The sequence below is a fragment of the Eutrigla gurnardus genome, assembly GCF_963514095.1.
Source record: "Eutrigla gurnardus genome assembly, chromosome: 20".
Classification (NCBI taxonomy): domain Eukaryota; kingdom Metazoa; phylum Chordata; class Actinopteri; order Perciformes; family Triglidae; genus Eutrigla; species Eutrigla gurnardus.
Window position 1 is genome coordinate 20,679,726 of NC_139931.1, and position 27,332 is coordinate 20,707,057.

Consider the following 27,332-nt stretch of genomic DNA (forward strand, 5'->3'; position numbering starts at 1 on the left):
TGTCATGTTACAGTCCATGTTACACTGTCTTGTGTTACACTGTACATGTTACAGTCCATGCTACACTGTCTGTGTGACATTGTGTTACACAGTCTGTGTTACACTGTACATGTTACACCGTCTGTGTTACACTGTCCGTGTTCACTGTCTGTGTTACTGTCCGTGTTACACTGTACATGTTACAGTCCATGTTACACTGTCTGTGTTACATTGTGTTACACAGTCTGTTACACTGTACATGTTACACTGTGCACTGTACATGGTACACTGTACGTGTTACACTGTGCACTGTACATGAAACACCGTATGTGCACTGTACATGGTACACTGTACGTGATACACCGTATGTGCACTGTACATGGTGCCAACTGCAGAAAGCAGCTTGTTTGTACTCAAACGTTTTATTGTGGCAGCTACTGAATACTTTTCATGCCCAAAAATTCTTTAGGGATATATGAAAAAAATGACAAATAAGTGACCAGTTTTGTGCCATAGTCGAGGACATTTGAGTCATTCTTTATAAAATGACATTTATATGTATGCTCTAGTTTTTAAAAGTGGCTTTGAAATAGCAGATATTTGTGTGGCAGCTATATTCGCATCTATGGACTTTGATGTTCTTGAGGTCCCTTCTGAACCTCACGGTGTCCTTTTGCTATGAAATCTTACAACTGCAATAAAACCATTTCTGTCACGTATCTTTACTTCTTGGTGTACACCTACGCTGTGTTCACATCGAATATGAGGCAAATTACTCATTCACACACATTCAACGATGATGCCGAGGGGGGGTTCATGTCCTTTGGGGTTCATGGCATCAGAGGTGCTCGGTGAACTTCACAAAGCTGGATTCACTGTCGAGCAGGACAAACATCGGCTGGTTTACTGCAATTGGAGGAACCCAGAATAAAGTATTTATATGTGATTTAGTATCAATAACTAAATGAAAAGGATGCTGAAATAACTCCATAATGATGGTGATCAGTAAAAAATTATGTCATGCTTTGTTAGGTCTATCTGCAAGACCACAAGCTAACTACTTGAGAAAGAAAAGTGTTACCTTGAAGGGGTGCAGGGATTTACAGTACTTCTGTAAGTTCAAGGACCTCACAGTAGACGGCTTAAAGGACCACACCAGTGTTACTACATGTCATTGGCCACCTAGTTTACATAAATCTCTACCATGTTTACAGAAATTGCTTTATTTATGATATATTGTGAGATACCCGCGACCCTGAATACAGGATAAGCGGTAGAAAATAGATGGATATTGTGAGATACTTTGTTTACATTTTGTCCATATTCAATAAAAGATACAGAATGTTCCTGAAAAAATGTTTGTCATGTCTAGTTAAAACTCACCTCGTCCTTAAAATCCTTCTCCTAGCTCAAATTCCAGTTAGAAGTTCAGTTCATGTAAGTTCATGTAAATATGTCTATTTTTCCAAGTGTAATAGCATTCAGCTCAGTTGGCTCTGATGTGATTGACAGCTCAGGGGGCGGAACCAAAGTATAAAGGAGGTAAACGATGGGCTGAAAGTTACACATCGGGCTTGTGCTCCAGGGGAGGAGCTGGGTTGGTACGGCCCACTGCGAGGTTGGACCAGTATCTTCTCCATTTGTTCTGTTCGCCTGGAATCTCGAACCCCTTTCGTTTTTCCATCCATCCATCATCATCTGCTGATCCTGTTCAGGGGGGCTGGAGCTGATCCCAGCTGACATTGGACCAAGGCAGGGTTCACCTGTTGAAGAGACAGACAGGTAACCAGTCTATCACAGGGCTGACATGTAGAGACAGACAGGTAACCAGTCTATCACAGGGCCAACGTCTAGAGAAAGACAGGTGTCATGGCCTAGGGTAACCTGACAATGAGGGAGGACGGAGGCGTGATAAGACTGAACAATAATCAGGTTTATTTAATAAACCACCACACAAAAGAAAACAATGCTAGATTAACTTGTAAGTGGGAGCGATCAGTATTGAGTCGTGAGGTGCGAGCTTGTGTTGGGTGTTGGTAATGTTGTGGATGCGTCTTGCATGTTACATCAACCAAAAGATAAACTAAAGGAAGCAGCAGCGGCCGATGCGGCGATCAGGTGTAGGGCACAGCGTCCAGCCACGAGCGCTGGAACCAGGAACCATATATACGTCGCAAACTAGGCGACCCCACCCACCTCATCAGTCCTAATTGGGAGACACAGGGAAACAATCACAGGCAAGGCCTTGCGGCCGTCACATCTCCCCCCATAAAAGAAATCCACCAGATTTCCAATGAGGTCGGTACAGGAACCAATACCACAATGTAATCTAACCAACAACAACTACTACCAACCAACCTACTGCTCATAAATCAAACTCACCTTCACAATATATTTTTAGCACGACCAACCTACACAAAACAGCTATAAAACACACATGGCTATTCAATACATTTCCTTTTTTTTTTATCATTAGTTAACTCTGATGTGTTTAATGTGCAGATTGTATGGCTGGAGGAAAATACATCATCTCTCTCTCTAATGGGTTATGGTCACTTTAGATGACAATGGGCGTTGGGCTACCTTCTAGGTAGACCTCAAAATTTTGCAAAGCCCAAATTAGTGCCAGTGCTTCTATTTCTTTTGTTGAATAATTCAACTGATACGAATTGAATTTCCTAGAGAAATAGCAGACGGGACGTTCAATGGCATTATCATCCTCTTGGAGCAAAACTCTCCAGCTCCCACGTTGCTCGCATCTACGTGCTTTGTGTCGTGTTCGTTTCTCCCTCCTTACCTTAATGTTCCCGGTCAAATTTGACCGGCCTGTTTTAACTGCTCTTACATTAACACAAAAACCACTGATCATCACCAAATGTTATTTTACTCCCCTTTAAGCTGTTAACAATGTCTCAGACTACTGGTTTACATGAATAACTGCAGTGAATATTGAAATTGTACACTTTATTCCAAAATTTGCGTGTATTGTAAAAAAAAAAAAAAAAATCAAAACAGAGACCAAATTCACAAAACATCAGAACATCAGCATGAACACATCATCCATGTGTGAATGTGTGTGTGTGTGTGTGTGTGTGTGTGTGTGTGTGTGTGTGTGTGTGTGTGTGTGTGTGTATATGTGTGTGTATGTGTGTGTGTGTGTGTGTGTGTGTGTGTATGTGTGTGTGTGTGTGTGTGTGTGTGTGTATGTGTGTGTGTGTATGTGTGTGTGTGTGTGTGTGTATGTGTGTGTGTGTGTGTGTGTGTGTGTGTGTGTGTGTGTGTGTGTGTGTGTGTGTGTGTGTGTGTGTGTGTGTCTTCACACAGGATTGGCATTATGCAATCAGGTCGGAATGCGCCTTGCAAACGCAGGCAAAGTCGGAAAGGTTGTGAAGTTCTGTCATCAAATCGGATAACTCGTGAGGGGACATGAAACGGTTGCAGGGACATAGTTGACCAGAATATAGGCCTCCCTGACTCCACATCCCACAGACTTTTTGTAGCCTCATTGTTGGACCGATATACTCCTGCTAAAATCAACAGACCCATGTAGGCTTGGAGGTCTACCTGGTTCAATGCTTTCCATGTGTCTGCAAACACACACCTCCCCTCCAGGTTTGTCATCAGTATAATTTCCATAATGGACTCTGGTAAAAAGAGTTGGAAGCTGGACTTGATGTCATCCACATGAGACGTTGCGTTCCGTGTTGGCCCTGGTGTCATCCTAACAATATCCTAAACTCTTGCTCTGCCTCCTCGGTCCTGGGTGGATGAATACCAGAGCAAGTTGCCATCCTTGGACTGGAATGTCATCTCAGGTGCCTCTTCCCCAGGCGCCTCTTCCTCAGGTGCCTCTTCCTCAGGTGCCTCTTCCTCAGGTGCCTCTTCCTCACCATCTGTTGACTGGTCGGTCTCACAATGGTCTGGGTCAAAATCAGGATCGATGTTGTCTTCTATTTCTGAGACATCCTCCTCTATTTCCGGTTCAACTTCAATCCCCTCTTCATCAGTTTGAAAAAAAAGGTCAAGAGCCTCTCTGGCAGAAAATCATCTGATCAGGCGCCTACTCATTGTGTTCAGAGTGAAAGCAATACACAAATAAAGCTTTATAAAGGTGGTCTGTGTGAATATATGATACATTTTGTATCAGAAAGTGTGGTTCACGTAGGGGAGAGGCACATAAGCGCAGGAAAGAGGTGAGAAGAGGAGACACCTAATTATTCAGTCTGAAAGGGGTTCACGTGGGGTGTAGTGTGTGTGTGTGTGTGTAGTGGCAGTGGTGGATTTGTGGTTGTATACTATCTGATGGATGAACACAAACTAGGGTCACCCATTCATTTCCTATGGCGGTCATTTTTGACCGCGAACACCACAGGTGTTACAAAGTTGATTTAACCACTCAAAATTCAACGAAAGTGGTGATCATCAATTGACCCGAACACGACAAGAAAGGTTAAATGGCGCCTCCATTTTTGGAGCTGCAAGAAGAGGTGCAGACGAGAGAAGATTTTTGGCGCTCTCAAACGCAGCTTGACAAGCAGGTGTCCACACAAAAGGCTTGTTCTTTTTTAACAAGGTTGTCAAAGGTACAGCGACTGAGGAAAAGTCCTTACAAAAACTTTGATAGTAACCTATCATTCCGAGAAATCTCATTAGTTCTCGCTTACTGGTCGGTGGTGGGTCACCATCTATGGCCAGGACCTTCGCACGCACGGGGCGCACAAAGCCTTGCCCAACCACTCTACCTAGGTAGGTCACCGTCGCCCTGGCGAACTCACACTTCGAGTGAACAAGTGGCAAAGCCGTTCCAAATGTGAACTCCAGGTGGCGCTATGTACAACTACGTCGTCTAGATAGACTGCATAACCGTCCAAATTTGCACCTACCTGGTTCATCAACCTTTGGAATGTAGCGGCAGCGTTGCGTAAGCCAAACGCCATGACCTTGTATTCGTATAACCCACTGGGCGTAAGGAAAGCGGAAACCCACGTGACCCCACTTGGTCTACACAGTCCTACATTCTAGGGAGGGGAAATGAATCGGGTTTCGTGACACTATTCAAATTTCTATAATTGGTACAGAACCGATGCGTCCCATTAGCCTTTTTAACTAAAAGACAAGGACTCGTCCAGCTGGAATATGACCTTTCTGCCAGATCATTCTGCAGTAAATACTTCACTTCGCCTTCTAATATTTTCTGCCTCTCCCCAGAAACTCTATAGAAGCGTTGTCGAATTGGAATGGCCTCGCCGACATCAATATCGTGGCTAATTTGAGTAGTCTGAGTGGGTGTATCGGAAAATAGACACGGAAACTCGTTTATCAGCGCCCCCAACTCAGACGCTTGATCAAGAGTGTTGTGGAAAAATGAATCTGCCCAATAAAGATCAACAACCAGGATCGCTTTTTCTCCGAGGTTTATTCCACTAAGTATTCTCATCTGCAGAAGAAAGTACTGATCACCCCTGCCTTCTGATGCAAAGGTCCAGAATCAGCAGGAACGACCGGAGTCAAACAACAATCTCCCTTTTAAGGAGGAGGAATCATGGACAAAGGACGGATCATGTCCTATCTTACAAAGACAAGATGTACAGGCAAGGTCAAGATTTACAGAACACAGGCGCCATAGTCCTGAAATTATCTTATGTCAATGTGGCACTCATGTTCATATCATCTACAAACAGGCATTCATTTTCGTCATAGCATAACAGTTAAAAGAGGAGATGCGGACCGACGTCTGGCCTGACAAATATTCTGATTATAAATTACAAACATCCAAAATTCCCATTACAGTCCCCCCTTTGAACATTTTATGTTCACTAGAAAAGGTAATTTATAATTGTCTATGTCTCTAATTCACGGCAAGGTTTAACAGGGCATGCATTGAACCTGGAGAAAAAGCCTTTTATATTATGAAAGAATAAATCATAAGCTGTTCTTAATTGCATTCTTCATTACACATGCATGTGGAAATAGTGAACAAGCAGGAACAGAACCTCTTTCCCAGGAGTATACAACCTTCCATACTCTACTGATAACATGTCTGCTATGAGCACAATAATCACAAATATACCAATAATAAGGAAAAAGAAATGGATAATTATTAAAAAAAGAACCCTCCAACCCTGCTTTCTCTTTCTGATACAGACCACCTTTCCCTCAAACATACAGGTCATGTGTAGTGACCTGGTGCTTTGAAACCTTCACCTTACAGGGAAAATGATGCACAAAATATGATTAGCAGGTGGAGTGAGGATATAACATACATGTATCTGAACAAATTTCTACCTCAGGGCCCCATAACCTACCATCGTAGCTCAGCTGCTTTCTAAAATCTACAGCCCCTTGACAAAGTCGTTTGCCATTCTTCACCGGGTTGAGACGAAGGGCTTCTAAACCACCCTCCCCCTTTGTAGCGGACTGGTTGAGCTGTAGAAGGTAAAGGAACTAAGTTCGGACAGGTAGACAGGCGGTTCCTGAGTGAGACAATTCGCACACAATTACATTTCAAGGTTCACACAAAAAGGGTTTTATTATTAAGCATGAAGTTGTAGTGTAATCACCTTCTAACATCTATGTGTGAGTTAACATATCAGATTGACTCAATATCTGAATCCAAAAAGGGCGGTACCCACAGATCTTCATCTGGAACCATGGTGATTCACAGGTACTGTCCTACGGCAGAGCTCACCGCCGAACCCACGAGAGCTCGGCAGCAGGGCAGTACGCAACAAACGACCAGCAACATTACAACCACAACCATCAACACAGGTGATAGGAATCTGATGGCGGTCAGTAGTAGTGACTGTAATGAGTGTGAAAATATTCCAGGCTCCGCACAATGGCAACAGAAGGCAAGAGTCTGGCGAGATAGCAAGACCCACACCAGCCTGGTCTCAAGGACTGATAGACGTGCTGTCCACACACCCACACATGCTGTCTCAATGCACCAAACCCATCGCTAGAGGGCATGGTTACCACGGGGTTGTCCTCCCCTTCTCTGCCTAGACTGTGTGTATGTGTGAGGTTCAATCTGCCAAGGTAAGGGTTCACGCCCCTGCACTCAGGTTTGGTGTATCAATCAAACATCGCTTGGGAGGAGCTTGGTGTAAGCGATGTCCGGCACTCTCTCACAAAGCACACAGCTCCTCGTTGCCGTGTGGGATTTGTTGTCATTATTGAATGGTGCACCTCACTCAGAGCAGTTGTAACATTTCTGAATCTCACCGCGGATCCTTCGTAGCTGACGACGCTGATGTTCAAATCCTCCAACCAAGGAGCAAGGTTTGTGATGATTCGTTCTGGTGATTCCACAGGCTTGGTGAAGGCCACCATGACCCCGATGGTCTTAGAGATGTTCAGTGGCCAGGGTGCCACAGGCAGTGCTGTGCCCACGCCATTGGGGAGTTGGGCGCAGACATACAACTCTCATTCGTCACCAATCTGGCGGCCAGAGCGACGGCTCGGTACCAGGCGTTCTGTTCCGGCAGGGTGACCGGAACGACATCCAGCGTGGGTAGTTCTGGTCGGTCCAGGCCTGCGAGGCCGAAGTAGGGCTCGATCTGCAGCAGGAGAAGCAGGAGGAGATGCGTAGTCAGCAGGTGCAGCTGACGTCGCCCCCCATTCTGGAGTGGCGGGCTGCTGAAGGTCGATGCCATCTGGCTCTCTCTGATCGGCCTGTGTAGGAGCGTTGGCTGATGGCTCTGGGATCCTTCTGCAGTGGCTGGCGTGGATCCAGGTGGCTCTCTCTGCGATCTTTACTGCAGTTTCTGTGACGAGCAGCACCTGGTATGGCTCGTTCCACCTTCGTGATCGCCAAGTTTTCCTTCTCAGATCTCGGACCACGACCCAGTCACCTGGCTCCAGGTTATGCAGTTTTTGTGTGGTGGTTGTTGGCAGTGCGTCTTTCACCTTTGGGTTTTGAAGTTTAATTTCAACGGTTCTTCGAGCAGCGATCGCCTTTTGAATTTTGACTCGGTGCACCTTTAACCCCTGATGATACTCGGTGTTGGGGTCATCCGTTTGTGTCCACTCAGTTGCATCGATGCATTTTTTCAGCCAAGGTTCCAAGTTTTGTGACTCCCCTCGTGTCCCATGGTGGGGATGGGGGTCTGTCTCTGATCCAGATGCGCCCGTCACTCTCCCCGGCCCTCCGGCTAGTCAATCCCCCTCGTTGCGCCCTCTCTGGTGGTTGTTCTGCCATTGTCCACGCTCCGGACAATCGTTTCGCCAATGTCCAGGTTTCCCGCAGATATGACAGCTGTTGTCATGCGCTCTGGGCCTCCGTCCACGCCCTCTGCCTCGTCCGCGCCCTCCATTTCGATTGTCTCTACCCTCCCAGCAGTTTCCCTCGTACTGCCTTGACAAGGGCCGGTCACGTCTCTGTCTGTTGGCGCTGTTATCTGCATACAGGCTTAGTTGGGCCATTTGTAATTTGGCGGCCGTTTGCTCCGCCTTGGCTCTCCTTTTGTTGGTGGCAACTGTCTCAGCATGAGTGGCGTGTAATTCTATTGTATTGAGTCGTCCCGTTTGCTAGCCGACGCACATTTCTTTGACCTTTTCTCTGATCTCTGGTCTCAGTCCATTGACAAAACGATCACGTAGATGAGCCTCCCATGCAGAGAGGGGCTGATCATCCCCCATCAGAGCGGGTCGTGAAATGCCGCTGTGGGTGTCGTGCACTTGAGTCAGCCTGGCAAGATATTCAGACGCCAGCTCGCCTTCCTTTTGCTCGCAGGAGGACAATTTTGTTACATCCATTCTGAGGCGGAAAGTGTCTGTGATGCGAGTGGCGAGCTGGCCGATGGCCACAACATAGGCGTGGTTGTCCGCATGGGTCCAGGTGGGGTCTGTCATTTTTAAGTCCTCGTCCGGGTAGCCATTGGCCACCTGGCCCCAGGTTGCCCCCATTTGTACCATGAGCAGCCTGCGCAGCTCCTGAGTGGTAGGCCGGAAGTGCTGGCAGAAAGTCAAAAGTTCCGCTGCATACATTTGTCCCCCATCCCTGACCTTGGGGAACAGGGCAGCAGCCTCTTTCATGTCCGCAAATGTCCAAGGCCTGTGAACCAATTGCACCCCTTGTGCTCCGTTTGCTCCCTCGACCATAGGTGCCTGGATGAAGATGGGTGTATCCTGGGAGTCGTGCTCCGTGTAGTTTAGGTTTTTACTCCTGGTGAAGTAGGAGTCCGGCTGATGCGGGTAGCGAGGGGGTGGTGTGGAGGATCGTGATCGCTGGTGGCCGAGCCCTCTGGCTCTGCCTCTGCCTATTGAGGCCGTCCGGTGGCCCGGTCCCTCTCTCTCCAATGCAGCCAAGTCGTCGATGGGATACAGCACTTGCCGAGGCTGTTGTGCGGGTTGGGCAGCTGCCTGTGCCTGTGGCTGGGCTGGATGGTGGTTGGGTGGTTGATCGACCAGCCTAGCTGGAGGAGCCGAGTCGAGGTCCAGGGTCGCATCTAGTTTAAGACATTGAGAAGAAGGAGGGGGGGAGAGGTTGTTTTTTCCCTGCCTGCCTGTTGTCTCTTTTCCCTCAATTTGGCTTCCTGCAACCAGCTGTCGTAGGCAGCCCAATCAGCTTTGAAAAGCTCCCTTTTTCTACCCCTTCTGCTCTTCCTTTCCCTGTCATCTTTCTCCCTTTGCTTGAGGTTGCCTTTTAGAATTTCCAATTGCCTGAGACTAAAACTGCCTCTATCGGGAAAACCGCACTCAGTGACCCAAATTTCAAATTGATCGACGCAAGATTCACCGTAGTTTGTGATCATATACTGGAGGTTTGGGCTAAGAGCCAGGCCATTATCCCGTTTGCTTTGTGCTGACCCCATTTTCGCGTTTAATTTAGGCTTTCGTTAAAGTCGAACCGGTATGCCAATTGTTTGATTGATTTTGTTTTTGTTCTTGAAAACAGTCCGTAGGCTGAGTTAAAAAACAAACGGCAACAAAACTTTTGAGGAAAGGGTTTTTCCCTTTCTATTCTCTCTCTCCTCTCTCTCTCCCCTGCAGCGGAGGAAGGGAGGGCAGAGGGGGAGCGCTGTTGATGAGACCTTGGGATACCACAAGGTCCCTATTCACAGTTAACACTACTTATAATATATTTCTCCAATCTCCACCACACACACAGACATACAGGCAAAGGATAATTAGAGATGGAAAACGATGAAAAGTGCACAAACGAGAACAACACACAGAAAATGACAACTAGGTTCTGGTCCTTGCAAGGCACCTACTTCACACAATGCAAGCTATAGGGTCCCTTCTAAAGAAAAAAGCGCTTATCACCCATTTGTTGAACCGACTTAACCCGTCTGGGTGAATAACACTGGCAGTGGCCAAATCTGCCAGCTAACTCAGCTGTCCTACTGGCTCGAAGATAGGGATGTGCTTATACCACTGTCTTCCTTTCGATCCAAATACCAGGTGATACCAAGGCTGGTATCCCGATACTAATACCGACACTGATACTGTTGGATGTCCATGTGTATATGAAAATTATGACTTTTACAATGCATTAATATTTCCTGCAAAAGTGGACTTGGAATCGATATTTTGATGTGAAGACATTTGATTCTAAACAAAACACACCCCAAACTGGAAGTATCAATACTGGCGGACCGATATGCACATCCCCACTCGAAGACAACCAAAGAAAACGTTGCTGTAAATCCCTCCAAACGGAACTAGTCCGTGAGACAAACGTTTTTACCAAACCTTATACTTAACAGACTCGAACTGAAAAGAGCAGTTGATCAAGCTGCTGGCCGACCCTTGCACAGACTCGCACTGTATGTCAATAACAAGTGGACTCGAACCACTTGCAAAGGAGGGACTGGAACCCTCGTCTTTGGTACCACAACCAGACGTCAATAACAAGTGGACTCGAACCACCTGCAGAGGAGGGGACTTGACAGACTCGAACTGTACCTCAACCCTCGTCTTTGGCCCACAATTTGAAAAGAAACTCACCGGAGAATATTGAAGAGATCCCTCCACCAGGTTCGCGGGCACCAACAGTGAGAGAGCACGCCCGATAGTTGGACATTAGGCCCCCACGTCCCAGCTGGATTTTATGCCGAGGTTGGAGTAGGAGCGTCGCTCCACTGTGCACAGATTTCACCGTCAGTCCTGTCCGCACGCGCCTCTCACTCTTGGTGCCCACCCAGGGACGCCAATTGTTGTGGAAAAATGAATCTGCCCAATAAAGATCAACAACCAGGATCGCTTTTTCTCCGAGGTTTATTCCACTAAGTATTCTCATCTGCAGAAGAAAGTACTGATCACCCCTGCCTTCTGATGCAAAGGTCCAGAATCAGCAGGAACGACCCTGAGTCTAATGGCAATCTCCCTTTTAAGGAGGAGGAACCATGGACAAAGGACGGATCATGTCCTATCTTACAAAGACAGGGATGTACAGTCAAGATTTACAGAACACAGGCGCCATAGTCCTGAAATTATCTTATGTCAATGTGGCACTCATGTTCATATCATCTACAAACAGGCATTCATTTTCGTCATAGCATAACAGTTAAAAGAGGAGATGCGGACCGACGTCTGGCCTGACAAATATTCTGATTATAAATTACAAACATCCAAAATTCCCATTACAAGAGTCAGATGGCTCACCATTGAACTGGGAACGGAGCTCAACTCAGTTTCCACAGTGGGCAACTCCACCTTTTCCACACAATCACGATCAAAGTATGATTCTAACCAGTCTATCACAGGGCTGACATGTAGAGACAGACAGGTAACCAGTCTATCACAGGGCTGACATGTAGAGACAGACAGGTAACCAGTCTATCACAGGGCTGACATGTAGAGACAGACAGGTAACCAGTCTATCACAGGGCCGACATGTAGAGACAGACAGGTAACCAGTCTATCACAGGGCTGACATGTAGAGACAGACAGGTAACCAGTCTATCACAGGGCTGACATGTAAAGACAGACAGGTAACCAGTCTATCACAGGGCTGACATGTAGAGACAGACAGGTAACCAGTCTATCACAGGGAGACATGTAGAGACAGACAGGTAACCAGTCTATCACAGGGCTGACATGTAGAGACAGACAGGTAACCAGTCTATCACAGGGCTGACATGTAGAGACAGACAGGTAACCAGTCTATCACAGGGCTGACATGTAGAGACAGACAGGTAACCAGTCTATCACAGGGAGACATGTAGAGACAGACAGGTAACCAGTCTATCACAGGGAGACATGTAGAGAGAGACAGGTAACCAGTCTATCACAGGGCTGACATGTAGAGACAGACAGGTAATGTAGACTATGAGACTCTCTTGAACTTGATATTAGCGGCTAGCTCCACCCGGGTCACTTAGATAAACTGGAAGCAGCTGACATTAACAGCAAGTGAACCCAGAACCTGCTGCTAGCTTTGGACGCAGATGGGATCTGATATCAATATCAAAGAAGTTGAATCTCTTTTATTCCATCACATTTAATTTAGCAGACGCTTTTATCCAAAGCGACTTCCATACCTTCGGGTGCAATTTCTGGGGAACAGTATCTTGCCCAAGGACATTTCGGGATGCAGACTGTAGGAGCCGGGATTCAAACCACCGATATACTTTATTAATCAAGGTAAGATTAAAAGAACCATTTACTGTTTAGAAAAAACTGCCACCACCCTGGGTAATTCCTTGGCCCAACTGACCATGACACACCAGCATATCTGGCTAAGTCAGTCTGGTTTGCCAGATCCAGCCCAAGCTGCTGTCTTGGATCCCAAGATAACTCCTGGGGAAGTGTTTGGGCCAACAGCGTAGGCTGCACCGGATGAAGCCCAGAAGGTCAGGCAGCATACACGTTTGTTACAGCTGCTTAGACAGTCGAGACCCACAGCTCGTGGACAGAGAGGGACGACCTCGCTTTTCAGGACAGAGCTCCACCTGTAGCTCTGGTAATGTGGGACGGGGGTCTCCCCTTTTCCTTTTCCTGTTTCCTTTTTGAATGTTGTCTTACCCTCATGGCCTTCCTAAGTTGTTACTTTTTTTGCTAGTTTAATGCAAAATATGTTCTGTTGTTACCTTTTGTCTTCTGCTTTTGGGTCTTTAAACTCTTTTTTTACACTCCAACTACACGCAACCTTGACAGATACGATACTTTTTGGAGAGATAAAGAGCAAAACATGTGGCCAAGAAAAATCAAAGATAAATTTATACATTTTATAAATATATTATTTTCCTTTTTTATTCTTTCAATTTTTACTAAATACACTATTGAAGTCTCTTTTTTCGTGGCAGCTCTTTTCTATGAATTATTGATTGGTGGTGACTAGGGCTGCTACAAACGATTATTTTGATAGTCGACTAATCACCGACTATTTTTTTCGATTAGTCGACTAATCGGATCATATGTAAATTGAATGTATAACATACAGTTTATCGCAAAAGCATGCAGCTCGTGCTCATGCATCGCACTTGTGCTGCCGTGAAAGGCAAGTTCTGTCTTGCAGATATTGCATTGCACACTTTTTTCTTTTGTTTTCTTAAAATGCTCCCACACTTTTGAGCTCCATTGCCGCCGGGTAGCCATGATACCTGAGAGCCCGTCGGTGACATCAAGGCTGACCCAGATTACGACTACTGCGCATGTGTGTCAAGGACGCAAAGGCAGACACGGCAGAGGAAGGTGCCGCAGCAGTTTTGAGAGAGAACAAAACGACTAGTCGACTATTAAATTAGTTGCCGACTATTTTAATAGTCGACATAATCGTGACTAGTCGACTAATCGTGGCAGCCCTAGTGGTGACAGCCCGAGGCTTTAATACACGTGTTCCTTCATATTTGAGTTTGATAACATTGTTTTTCACATCTTTACACAGTGGAAACATGTGCAGTCATTCACACGTTAACTATTAACTCTTTCTATGAAGGTCATGTACATAATGCATCATAAGCACATTTATAACACATTATAATGCATTTATAATGCTTTATAAAAGTGGTTATACATGTTTATGATCATGCATGACACCTTATTACAAGGTTTATAAAGTATTATATATAAGTGGTGGACATAACGTTTTATAAGACCACGGTACCAATATAGCATATTATTGATGTTTATATGAAATTATTCCATTTCAGAAACTTATGACTGAGCTGAACAGCCAGTCCAAACCCAGAGCAGGTAATTAGCAATTGTGTGATACTAGAACACAATGATAAGGACTCTGTGTCTTTAGTAGGGTTGTCAAAAGTATCGAAACTCAAAAAAGTATCGATACTAAAATGTTGTATCCGGATACGATACTCATTTTCAAAAGTATCGAATAATTCTGTGCACTTTTCAGTTTCAGACTTTTTTTGTAGCAGGTGCAGCTGCTGAGAATACAACATTTCAACAGTGTAATGTTCATGTTAACTGGTTTGGCTAGTGTCATTTAGTTTATTGTTATGCATATAAAGCATAGCCAAGGAAGGAACATTTAAGTTAATTTAGTTTTTATCAGGCTTGCCTAATATTTACAACCTCAAAATATTGTTCCAATTGTTATTGTTTATTTTATTTATTTATTTTTTGCACTACCTCAGACCTGAAACTTGTTATTTTTGCATTTTTTTTGTTAATAAAAATATTTCTTTCAAATTTTGGGGTCTTTTTTTCATCCTTGTGGTATCGAAAATGGTATCGAGTATCGAATATTTTCCTGAGTATCGGTATCGAGTTGAAAATGTTAGTATCGTGACAACCCTGGTCTTTAGAAGTGGCTAAAGGTTGGTAGCTAATGTGTGTGTACCATCCAGGACTCAGATTCTTCTTTCAAACACTGGGCTCACTTGGGCATGGAGGTATAAAGCCTTGTGAATGCTGAACGTATAAAACCTCATGTCCACCACTTATAATACTTTATAAACCTTGTTATAAGGTGTCATGCATGATTAAACATTTAAAACCACTTTTATAAAGCATTATAAATGCATTAAAATGTGTTATAAATGTGCTTATGATGCATTATGACCTTCATAGAAAGTGTTACCGAATACTCAAACTACATATAAATGTACTTTATTATTTCATTTTTACTTTTAATTCCTTCAAATTAGATGTTTACCTTTCAGTTATTTCTATGTATTGTTCTTCTTCTCTCTGTAACGCACTTCAGTAATCCTTCTTTATGGCATATTTCCTGAAAAGCATTTCCAGACAGATTCTAAAAAATGAATGAATGTGTTTCTGAACGTTTACAAATGTATACACAAACCCTGGTCCATTTACCCAGAAAGCCAAGCGGCCCCAGGCCTATCTCATCCCAAGCATCTCCGCTGTGAGAGCATCTTTGTTCCCATCATGCAGTGGAACGGGTGGGCTTCCAGCTGGACACTGAGGCGGCTGTAGAACAGTCACCCTGAGGCGGATCACCACCCGGCGGAGGGTTTCGGGGCCGTCTGATTGGAGGCTGAAGGTGACGGAACAACCGGCTCTCTCTTCTCCACCGGTCTCATGTCCCGGCGTGGAGAATGTCTCATCTGCTCCGCTCTTTGTGGACGGAGACTTTCCAAAATGTCATGCGTTACATTCCACGTCCTCCCTGAACCTTCATAGTCCTCCCTCGTCTCCCCCGTCACTCCCACATGCCCTCCTCCTCTCCTTCTTGTAGCTCCATCTCCTCTCCGTCTCCTCTCCATCCTTCACTCCCGCCTCGTCTCTCCCCTCCTCCGTGATGTGGTGGTGGCTGCTCGGCGTCTCCAGCTGCGTGCTGCTGCTGGGGCTGGTGGTCTTCTTCCTGACCATCGGCCAACGCTACAAGGTGTTCAGTGAGAAGTGTGTGAGGCCGCCGGCGCCACTGGTCACCGACAGCAGGCAGAGGGACGACAGGCTGAAGAGAGGTGAGATTGGATTTTGTGATTGTAGACTGAATGTTGTGGAAAGACTAGAAACGTGGTTTTGCACTTCCTGCCCGGTCTACGAGATCATCTCACTACAGGTACTTGTGTTAGTTACTAGGCTGACAACCATTTCCTTTGCATTGTTGTGGTTGGAGACGAGGACGGAGAGAGAGCTCAAACATGAAGACAGGTTGGGTTCCCATCACGTCCACACAGTAGAAGTAGTTCTGCTGCCTGGCTAACTGTGTTTTAGAGGTTTTTAGATGTGCAGATGTTTCATCACCAGTCCAGGCTGATATGAGGTGGAGCATAGATGCAGTCTGTCAGTGTCAGTGTTGACGATATGAACAAAGCAGACCACACTGACCCTGTGATGCCCCCCTGTAATTCCCGGCAGGCTTCCGTGCAGACCGTGTGCCCCCCGCTCTGGATGCGGTGGTGATCGGCAGCGGCGTGGGGGGGCTGACGGCAGCAGCCCTCCTGGCTAAAGCTGGGAAGAGGGTGGTGGTTCTGGAGCAACACGACCAGGCCGGAGGCTGCACACACACCTTCCAGAATAAAGGATTTGAGTTTGATGTGGGTAAGAAAGCACACAAACGGCCAACAAACGGCCTCGGCCTGAAGAACGTTCCCGCTGAGGAAACCAGCCATGTTCCAACAGATGTTCTTGGTTACGTTAAACATGAGAGAAATATTCCTCAAAACCATCACAGTGCAAATGTTGTGGGGGCCCGACTCACACCGACCTGCAACACACGACTGTTGACTAATTCATACTCTTTAGTATTAGTTTAATATTCAGTATTTGACGGCAACACGGCGTTGTGTTTGAACGGCTCATTCAGATGGTTGTTTGTGTTATTGTACGTCTACACAGTGGTACATCTGCTCAATATATTTATACTGCTGAAAGAAAAAGTGGTAACACGGTCATGTTTATAATGCATCATAAGCACATTTATAACAAATTATAATGCATTTATAAGGCTTTATAAAAGTCTTAAAGAGGAACTACACGACCAAACCACGGTGAAACCAATGGATCTGGGTATTTCCTGGTGTTGGTGGTGGAGTTATCATATTGTCTATAAATATACATAGTGACTGCCCTCTACTGGTTGAACCAAGGCTTTTGCAATTGGAGTTGTGCTATTAGCTGAGCTGGATGCCTTCACTGACATCTTGTAAACTCAGTGAATACAGTAACCGTTACTCTCACAATGTATTCCTGTCACAACAACACCCATAACATAACCGGTTAACATCACATATCACCCAGTCATTACAATAGTATTAATGTATTATCTTTAATATATATGCAGTTAATGTGGTGCCTTTTGTGTTCTGGAACTGTGTAGGAAATCTCATTCCTATCAGCAGATCATGAGTCCGTTACACTGAATCATCTGAGACGACATTTGAGGAGGAGGTTAAAGATTTAGCATGGTTTATGAAGATAAATATTCTGACCTCCTTAAATATTAATCCTATAATTCTTAAAAAGTTCTAAAATGACAAAAGAAATATTAGTAAAAGAATAGACACTGAAGAAAGAAGAAACTACTAAATTACTGAAGGAGACGCTAATGTAATATGATAATCTAAATACTAGATGACTGATTTAGCTTCACTTTGAAATCCCCCCCCCCCCCCCCCCCCCCCACCACCACCACCACCACCACCAGGTATCCACTACCTGGGTCAGCTGCATGAGGGCAGCCTGCTGAGGGTGGCTCTGGATCAGATCACCGAGGGACAGATAGAGTTCACACGGCTGGAGCAGCACTTTGACACGCTGTACCTGGGTCAGCCTGAGCAGCGCAGGTAGGTAAAACAAAACCTGACGGGACCTTCATTTCCAGAGCTGCGTCATCAAATGCATCTTTTTTTGAGCAGATTTTAGAGGCACATTAAAGATAGCTTTAGTTGTAAAGATGTCACACTTCTAATCAAGCAAGAGGCGGGCGTCGCTCAACCACTTCCTTCCTGTTTTGATGCCGGTAGATGTGGTGGGAATGGACAATGGCAAAGGAAGACCACAATTGTTTTTAATATCAATGAAGTGTATATTTCTTCAGTACATTGTGAACCCAAATCCTCTGCTTTTTATTGACATTTTTCCCTCCTCATCCTCCACACTTTAACCTGTTAATCACATTGTTTGCCAGGTCGTACAACGGAGGGCAACCTCCGGTTCTGAAAAATAAAGCCAACGCTTAAGAGCCTTAAGCTGTCATTCTCTCTGCTGGCCACCAGGGGGCGACTCCTCTCTGGTTGTATAGAAGTCTATGAGAAAATGGTCCTACTTCTCTCTTGATGTATTATCTCAGGAAACATTGTAAACATGAGTTTATGGTCTCAATCTGTAGTTTCAAGTCTTCTTCAATCCAGCATGATGTTCATTTAGTACATTATGGTCCATTTAGAGTCCACCAGACCAGAAAGCAGGGGATGCTTTAGGGGCGGGGCTTGACTGCTGATTGTAATATCGATACTAAGATGACTTTAACACTTAGCTTAGAATTTTGTCTGCTTCACACCAGAAGCATTGCCTGACTTTTTACATTTCCACACTTACAGAGGGCTATGACTACTAGCTGGCTTCAAACTAATCCAAACCTTTCCAACCCTCTCTGACCCGCACCCTGGCTTACTTCCACTCAGGGAGTACCACATCCACGCAGGGAAGACTGAGATGGCAGAAAACCTGAAGAAGCAGTTCCCAGGAGAGGAGGCGGCCATTGATGAGTTCATGAGACTGATGAAGGTAGAGTGATGCTCGCTGCTGCCTGGCGACATTGACATTCTGTTTTGAGTTGTCCCGATGATTTGCCTCGTGTCATCCCATGCAGCTACAGTAAATGGAGCACTTTATAGCTGGAACTGCTAAGGGATATGAAACCATTAACTTAATTAAATTTGCGAGTATCATAGAAATAGTTTGCTGTGTTGGGACGCTGTTCATGAGACGCCGAATAGATCAGCTGGATGCACCTTTAGTGCCAAACACGCTCCCATATAGACAGCGCTTCATCAGAAAGGTATATTGCAGATTCTGATGAATAAATGCACTTGCTTGTTTTCCTTTTGCAGCTAGCCTCGCGGCGGACGCCACTTATTGCCACCTTGAAGATTATACCTTACTGGTTGGCTAACTTCCTGATTCGAACCGGCCTATTGGATCGCATATCTTCAGTGTTCAACCTGGCATCAACTAACCATTCCCAAATGATGTCCCGCCTCACGAAGAACAAGGACCTGCAGGCATTGTCTGCCTACCTGTTCTATGGTGATGGGCACACACACACAAACACACACACACACACACACACACACCGTGCACATCCTCCTTAATGTCCATGTTTTATGTCATCTTCAGGTGTCCCTCCCAAAGACTCCAGCTTCCTCATCAACGCTCTCCTTCTTCATCACTACAAGCGTGGTGCGTACTACCCACGAGGGGGCGCCAGTGAGTTTGCCTTTCACATCATCCCGGTCATTCAGCAGGCAGGTGGCGCTGTGCTGGTCAGAGCTCCTGTAAATCGCGTCCTCCTCAATCAGCAGGGGAAGGCCTACGGTGAGAGAGGGAGGGGAGATGGGTGGATGATGCAGTTCTTCTGTGAAACAGCTCCATGTGTTGTTGACCTCCTTATTAGCCTTTGAAAAAGAACTCATCTTTTAAGTCTTTTCAGGTCCGATTGATTGCATATCAAGGCTTCTTATTCTGAAATTCTGTAAACGAACCAATGAAATGACACAGCATTGGAACATTCTCAACATTTAAAACCTGTGTCAAAACAAAAACAATAAGCCACATGTTATATTCAAGGTGCAATTTACAATAATAAAACAACCAAACAAGTGATAAAAAACAACCATAAATAAAGAAAATGAAAAAGGAAATTACATGGCAAAAAAAACCAACAACAAAAAACACAATATGGAATCAAAGTATATGCATAAACTTCACATCACAGCAAATAAAGACATCGTTTTTCAGAATCCAAATCTAAGTTAAACCTTTGATATAGACGTATTTCCTCTTCAAGGCAGATGGGAAACAAACTGAAGTGACAATAGTCACCAGTCAGCTAGTTTGCATTTTCTTTGAAATCAAAAAGATGATTGAAATTTGTCCAAACAAGATTGTTTTTCAGTCAAAGCTTTACTAATAAATGTATAATAGACCAGATCCATTTTATATTATATTATATATAAATATATATATATATATATATATATATATAGAGAGAGAGAGAGAGAGAGAGAGAGAGAGAGAGAGAGAGAGAGAGAGAGAGAGAGAGAGAGAGAGAGATGACTGATTTCTTGTTGAAGACATGCTGAATGTTAACACTATGGATATGTGTGTGTCAGGTGTGACGGTACGTAAAGGACAAGAAGAGGTTGAGGTCCATGCCCCTGTTGTCATTTCCAACGCTGGAATCTTCAACACCTTCCAGAAGTTTCTGCCACAGTGTATACAACACAAACCAGGTACAACGTGTGGACTTTCTATCAGCAAACGTCACATTGCACTTCCTCCCTCAGCTGTCTGTTCCTAATGTGACTGTGTGTCATGTTGGTAGAGATCGAGTCGCTGCTGGGTCGGGTGCGTCATGGCATGGGTTCCTTCTTGGTCTTTGTTGGACTGGATGGAACCAAAGAGGAGCTTGGTATCGTTTCCACCAACTTCTGGATGTATAAAGACAATGACCTGGACACACTGTAGGTTTTTATCTTACTTAATATCATACTGTTGACTTTAGATTTTAGCTTAACTCATTTCATGTTATTTTAACGTGTGTGTGTGTGTGTGTGTGTGTGTGTGTGTGTGTGTGTGTGTGTGTGTGTGTGTAGTATGGAGCGTTACTCTTCTCTGAGCAAAGAGCAGGTATTGGGGAACATTCCCATGATGTTCATCACCTTCCCATCTGCTAAAGATCCAACATCAAACATCAGACAACCAGGTAACACACACACACACACACACACACACACACACTCACGTGTAGGTAACACACACACACACACACATGAAGGTAACACACACACACACACATGTAGGTAGCACACACACATTGGTAACACACGCAGGTAACACACATGTTGGTAACACACACATACACAAACACGTTGGTAACACACCAACACACACATTGATAACACACACACACATTGGTAACACACACACACACACACATTGGTAACACACACACACACATTGGTAACACACACATACACAAACACGTTGGTAACACACCAACACACACATTGATAACACACACACACATTGGTAACACACACACACACACACATTGGTAACACACACACACACACATTGGTAACTGACACATACACAAACACGTTGGTAACACACCAACACACACATTGATAACACACACACACATTGGTAACACACACACACACACACATTGGTAACACACACATACACAAACACGTTGGTAACACACCAACACACACATTGGTAACACACACACACACACATTGGTAACACACACACACACACACACACACATTGGTAACACATGTAGGTAACAGACACACACATGTTGGTAACACACATGTAGGTAACACACACACTCGTTGGTAACACACACACACACACACGTTGGTAACACATGTAGGTAACTCACACTTTGGTAACACACACAATCATTGGTAACAGACACACACACACACATTGATAACACACACACATTTGGTAATACACACACACATGTTGGTAACACACATACAAAAGTTGGTAACACACATGTAGGTAACACACACATGTAGGTAACACTCACACATGTAGGTAACACACACACATGTAGGTAACACACACATGTAGGTAACACTCACACATGTTGCTAACACACAAACACTTAGGTAACACTCACATGTAGGTAACACACACACATGTAGGTAACAAACACATGTTGGAAGCAGTGTGTCCTCCTGTGGGATGGATGAGATACAGCACAAAACAAATCCTCCTCTGCCTGAGTGCTTGTGATGACGATTAGCACAATCACACACTAGCTGTTGGAATCTAAAGTCATGTATTACCACACGATGCAAAGTTTAGCCACTATCAACACATGTTCTGGACGACCGAGTAGTTTCAAAAGCAAAACAAGTAGAACATGTCTCTTTTGTCTATATCTCTGCAGGGAAGTCCTGCATGACGCTGCTGACCATGGCTCGCTATGAGTGGTTTGAGGAATGGGAGGGAACCAAGCTTGGCAAGAGGGGACAGAACTACCAGGATATGAAGAACGGCATGGCACAGGAGCTGCTGGAGTGGGCACTTAAAATCTTCCCTCAACTAAGAGACAAGGTAACGTTTCCAAACTCAAGGTTCCCTTTCTCACTGGTTTTCCTGGGAGAGACAACTTTACCCAACTTCCAGCGTTCCATTGATCCCGGTGAATGAATTAATCAAATTCAGATCATTTTGCATATCAAGAAAGTTTGTCATAGTTTGTTGTCGTATAAAAGATACATTGAGTTTTATCCAGCAACACTTTTTTATCAACGTTAACGTTACATCCTGGTACCCAACACACAGAGAGACCTGTTGTTATAGTAACGTTACATCCTGGTACCCAACACACAGAGAGACCTGTTGTTATAGTAACGTTACATCCTGGTACCCAACACACACAGAGACCTGTTAATATAGTAACGTTACATCTTGGTACTCAACACACAGAGAGACCTGTTAATATAGTAACGTTACATCCTGGTACCCAACACACAGAGAGACCTGTTGTTATAGTAACGTTACATCCTGGTACCCAACACACAGAGAGACCTATTGTTGTAGTAACGTTACATCCTGGTACCCAACACACAGAGAGACCTGTTGTTGTAGTAACGTTATATCCTGGTACCCAACACACAGAGAGACCTGTTGTTGTAGTAACGTTACATCCTGGTACCCAACACACAGAGAGACCTGTTGTTATAGTAACGTTACATCCTGGTACCCAACACACAGAGAGACCTGTTGTTATAGTAACGTTACATCCTGGTACCGAACACACAGAGAGACCTGTACTTATAGTAACGTTACATCCTGGTACCGAACACACAGAGAGACCTGTTGTTATAGTAACGTTACATCCTGGTACCCAACACACAGAGAGACCTGTTGTTGTAGTAACGTTACATCCTGGTACCCAACACACAGAGAGACCTGTTGTTATAGTAACGTTACATCCTGGTACCCAACACACAGAGAGACCTGTTGTTATAGTAACGTTACATCCTGGTACCCAACACACAGAGAGACCTGTTGTTATAGTAACGTTACATCCTGGTACCCAACACACAGAGAGACCTGTTGTTATAGTAACGTAACATCCTGGTACCCAACACACAGAGACCTGTTAATATAGTAACGTTACATCCTGGTACCCAACACACAGAGACCTGTTAATATAGTAACGTTACATCCTGGTACCCAACACACAGAGAGACCTGTTGTTATAGTAACGTTACATCCTGGTACCCAACACACAGAGAGACCTGTTGTTATAGTAACGTAACATCCTGGTACCCAATACACACAGAGACCTGTTGTTATAGTAACGTTACATCCTGGTACCCAACACACAGAGAGACCTGTTGTTGTAGTAACGTTACATCCTGGTACCCAACACACAGAGAGACCTGTTGATATAGTAATGTTACATCCTGGTACCCAACACGTAGTATCGTGTCATCTTCATAATTACATATTATACAAAATCAGACTTTCTTGATGTGCAGATCTTTTCAATTGACAAACATCATCAAAAGTTGATCTCTTGCCATATTTTATCTGAAATAAGGTCCCATTGGGTGACATTGCAAGGGGCGGGGCTTATCCCACAGTGGTCCTCGATGAGTGAAACACCAGTGTCATCAATCCATTGCTGTCGCTTTGATCCAGACAGTATTTCCGTTGGTTTCTTCCCTTTCTTTCTAATATAAGCCTGCATGTTGATGTCTCCAAAACCTTTTCTCCCTCCGATGTCCTTCGTGTCCAGGTGGTGATGGTGGATGCTGCCACTCCTCTCACTAACGTCCACTATTTGGGTGCTCCAAGAGGTGAGATGTACGGTGCTGAGCACAACCTGGAGCGCTTCACCCCAGACACGGTTGCTAGGACGCGACCACAGACGCCAATCAGTGGACTTTACCTGACCGGTGAGCTGACAGCCGTCATCATCAGACTCTGCAGAGCCTGATACACGTCTGCTTCATGGTTGTGTGTGTGTGTCCCGTGCAGGTCAGGACGTCTTCTGTAACGGCATGGCTGGAGCGCTGCATGGCGGACTGCTCTGTGCCTCGGCAGTCCTCAACCAGATCCTCTACATTGACCTTCTAGCCCTGAAGAACCGCATCAAAAACAAAAAGACCAATCACAAGATGACCTAGTAGTGACAGGGCTGTAGTGGAGGGTGTGTTGTCTTGCAAAGCATTACACACCTGCATCTGTTGCACGTTCATTAGGTGAGGCAACTTTTAGAGCATATTTCAAACATGAATGTGCTCAAATTGGGTTTAGTTTCTGTTTTTAGGGTTATTTGTTAGGTTCTCCACTTAACTCTGTATCCTCATGTTAGTACCACTTTATCTTCACTTTAACAGCAGCCATAGGAATAAAACAGGAGGACGGACATTGATCTGGTTTCAGTAGGTTGAACTGTGTAGCTCATGTAAGCTGTATGGTCAGAACATTATGCCTACATCATGCATGCTTAAACACAAACAGAGGGCACGGAGACGAGGGAGAAACTGGGCACGCAAAAGTGGATAGAGGGAAACGTGGAGAAAGTAAAGATGGTGCAAGTGATTCAGTATATAAAGGAACAAGATGACGGAGGAGAAGGTGATTAGGAAATCATTCTGAAAGATCAGAAAAATGGTCTAGAGTCCGGTGGTTCTCAACTGGTCTGGCTTCGGGACCCTCCATCACTCCTTAATGACGAGCCGAGACCCAGATCAAGGATCATCATGTATTTAATGAAAAGATCTGGAAGCAGAATATCACAGTTTCTTGTCCTCCTTTGTCCTTGGCGTAAGAAAATGAATGTTTCATGTAGTTGGTGTCGCCATGCTAATTAAACATACAGTCGCATTGTGATACAATCACTCACTTCAATTCCAATCATGAGTTCAGAAGGTGTTTCTAAGTGAGAAGTAGCAGCACCCCTACACACACACACCGGTCCACACAGCAGCACCGATGCAGATGTTGTCCAGCCATCCATCTTCTATCGCTTATCCTGTATTCAGGGTCGTGGGGGGCTGGAGTCTATCGCAGTCATTGGGTGAAGGCAGGGTACACCCTGGACAGGTAACCAGTCTATCACAGGGAGACATGTAGAGACAGACAGGTAACCAGTCTATCACAGGGCTGACATGTAGAGACAGACAGGTAACCAGTCTATCACAGGGAGACATGTAGAGACAGACAGGTAACCAGTCTACAGGGCTGACATTTAGAGACAGACAGGTAACCAGTCTATCACAGGGCTGACATGTAGAGACAGACAGGTAACCAGTCTATCACAGGGCTGACATGTAGAGACAGACAGGTAACCAGTCTATCACAGGGCTGATATGTAGAGACAGACAGGTAACCAGTCTATCACAGGGAGACATGTAGAGACAGACAGGTAACCAGTCTATCACAGGGAGACATGTAGAGACAGACAGGTAACCAGTCTATCACAGGGCTGACATGTAGAGACAGACAGGTAACCAGTCTACAGGGCTGACATTTAGAGACAGACAGGTAACCAGTCTATCACAGGGCTGACATGTAGAGACAGACAGGTAACCAGTCTATCACAGGGCTGACATGTAGAGACAGACAGGTAACCAGTCTATCACAGGGCTGATATGTAGAGACAGACAGGTAACCAGTCTATCACAGGGAGACATGTAGAGACAGACAGGTAACCAGTCTATCACAGGGCTGACATGTGGAGACAGACAGGTAACCAGTCTATCACAGGGCTGACATGTAGAGACAGGCAGGTAACCAGTCTATCACAGGGCTGACATTTAGAGACAGACAGGTAACCAGTCTATCACAGGGCTGACATGTAGAGACAGACAGGTAACCAGTCTATCACAGGGCTGACATTTAGAGACAGACAGGTAACCAGTCTATCACAGGGCTGACATTTAGAGACAGACAGGTAACCAGTCTATCACAGGGCTGACATGTAGAGACAGACAGGTAACCAGTCTATCACAGGGCTGACATTTAGAGACAGACAGGTAACCAGTCTATCACAGGGCTGACATTTAGAGACAGACAGGTAACCAGTCTATCACAGGGCTGACATTTAGAGACAGACAGGTAACCAGTCTATCACAGGGCTGACATGTAGAGACAGACAGGTAACCAGTCTATCACAGGGCTGACATTTAGAGACAGACAGGTAACCAGTCTATCACAGGGAGACATGTAGAGACAGACAGGTCCATCCTGCATGTCTTTGGACTGTGGGAGGAAGCTGGAGAACCCGGAGAGAACCCACGCTCACACGGGGAGAACATGCAAACTCCATCGAACGGAATGGAAGCCAGGACCCTCTCGCTGTGAGACGACTGCAGATGTTGTATTTTCCAAAATGTTAAATTGTACAGAATGTATTGATTTCCTTATGCTGTCACTCTTCACAATGTATGAATGTATGTTTTGAACAACTACTGTATGGACTGCCATTAACCCACCTCCACACAGCGTGTTCCCCAAAAGATGAGTTGTAATAAACTTTGATAATAAACCTGCAAAAGGGAATTCCATTCCGTTCAGCCTCCGCAGCACTTCTGCTGTACGTGTAGTACTAATTAATATAGACTTAACTTTGAATCCAAAATATAGTCCTTTAAAGTAGGTTTATGGTTTGGGGGAGTGTAAACCCAGTGCTATCTGTTCACTATAGTGCAAGTCAGGATGTGGCTATGAATCTATACAAATTTAGATATTGGCCAGCTGGCAATCCCACAAATGCACCAGAATACAGAAAATCACATTACTAAATTCAGAATTGTATGGGGGAGGGCCCCCAGACCCCCTTCCTCCATTTGCATCCACTTTTGCACAAATAGGGTGGGGTCTTTATGCATCTGTGCCCAGGGGGACAGTAGTTCGTTATCCGTGACGTTATTAATAAAATTCATAATGGAACATTATAGTGTGACAATTGTGTCAATAATTGTCAAGCACGGGTGACTCCACGGTAATAGGAGGGGCATTTACATTTAGGGCATTTAGCAGACGCTTTGGTCCAAAGTGACTTATTTGTCGAAAGAAAGAAAGAAAGAAAGAAAGAAAGAAAGAAAGAAAGAAACCACAACATATCATTGCCGATAAAGTAAGAGCGAAAAAATAGAAACAAGTGTTAGGTCCTCATCTGAGTAAAGTAGTAGCTGTTCTTCAGCAAACATACCTTAAGAACAGTGCTATGATCACAGTGCTAGGTAAGAACGTGGAAGTGTGGG

At 44.9% G+C, this 27,332-nt stretch overlaps 2 protein-coding genes across 2 annotated transcripts in view; one reads left to right on the forward strand and one right to left on the reverse strand.

Annotated features, from left to right (window-relative positions):
* Window positions 1-27,332, reverse strand: part of LOC311030477 (carbonic anhydrase-related protein 10-like) — a 176,317-nt gene that overhangs the window by 21,624 nt on the left and 127,361 nt on the right. The window lies entirely within an intron of this gene.
* On the forward strand, window positions 15,655-25,295 carry LOC311030979 (all-trans-retinol 13,14-reductase-like). Its single transcript, XM_084037045.1, has 12 exons — window positions 15,655-15,821; window positions 16,219-16,401; window positions 17,507-17,645; window positions 18,486-18,588; window positions 18,915-19,110; window positions 19,201-19,398; window positions 20,196-20,315; window positions 20,408-20,546; window positions 20,679-20,788; window positions 21,995-22,161; window positions 23,858-24,017; window positions 24,100-25,295. The coding sequence occupies exons 1-12, from the start codon at window positions 15,656-15,658 to the stop codon at window positions 24,246-24,248; spliced, it is 1,830 nt and encodes a 609-aa protein (XP_083893171.1). The 5' UTR covers window position 15,655; the 3' UTR covers window positions 24,249-25,295.

What these genes read in the sequence shown, in the direction of transcription:
- LOC311030979 (XM_084037045.1), top strand. Translation starts at nt 15,656, where the DNA reads ATGTGGTGGTGGCTGCTCGGCGTCTCCAGCTGCGTGCTGCTGCTGGGG. An exon ending in AGTTCATGAGACTGATGAAG is followed by an intron (nt 18,589 to 18,914) that starts GTAGAGTGATGC and finishes TTCCTTTTGCAG; the next exon opens with CTAGCCTCGCGGCGGACGCC. An exon ending in GACAATGACCTGGACACACT is followed by an intron (nt 20,547 to 20,678) that starts GTAGGTTTTTAT and finishes GTGTGTGTGTAG; the next exon opens with TATGGAGCGTTACTCTTCTC.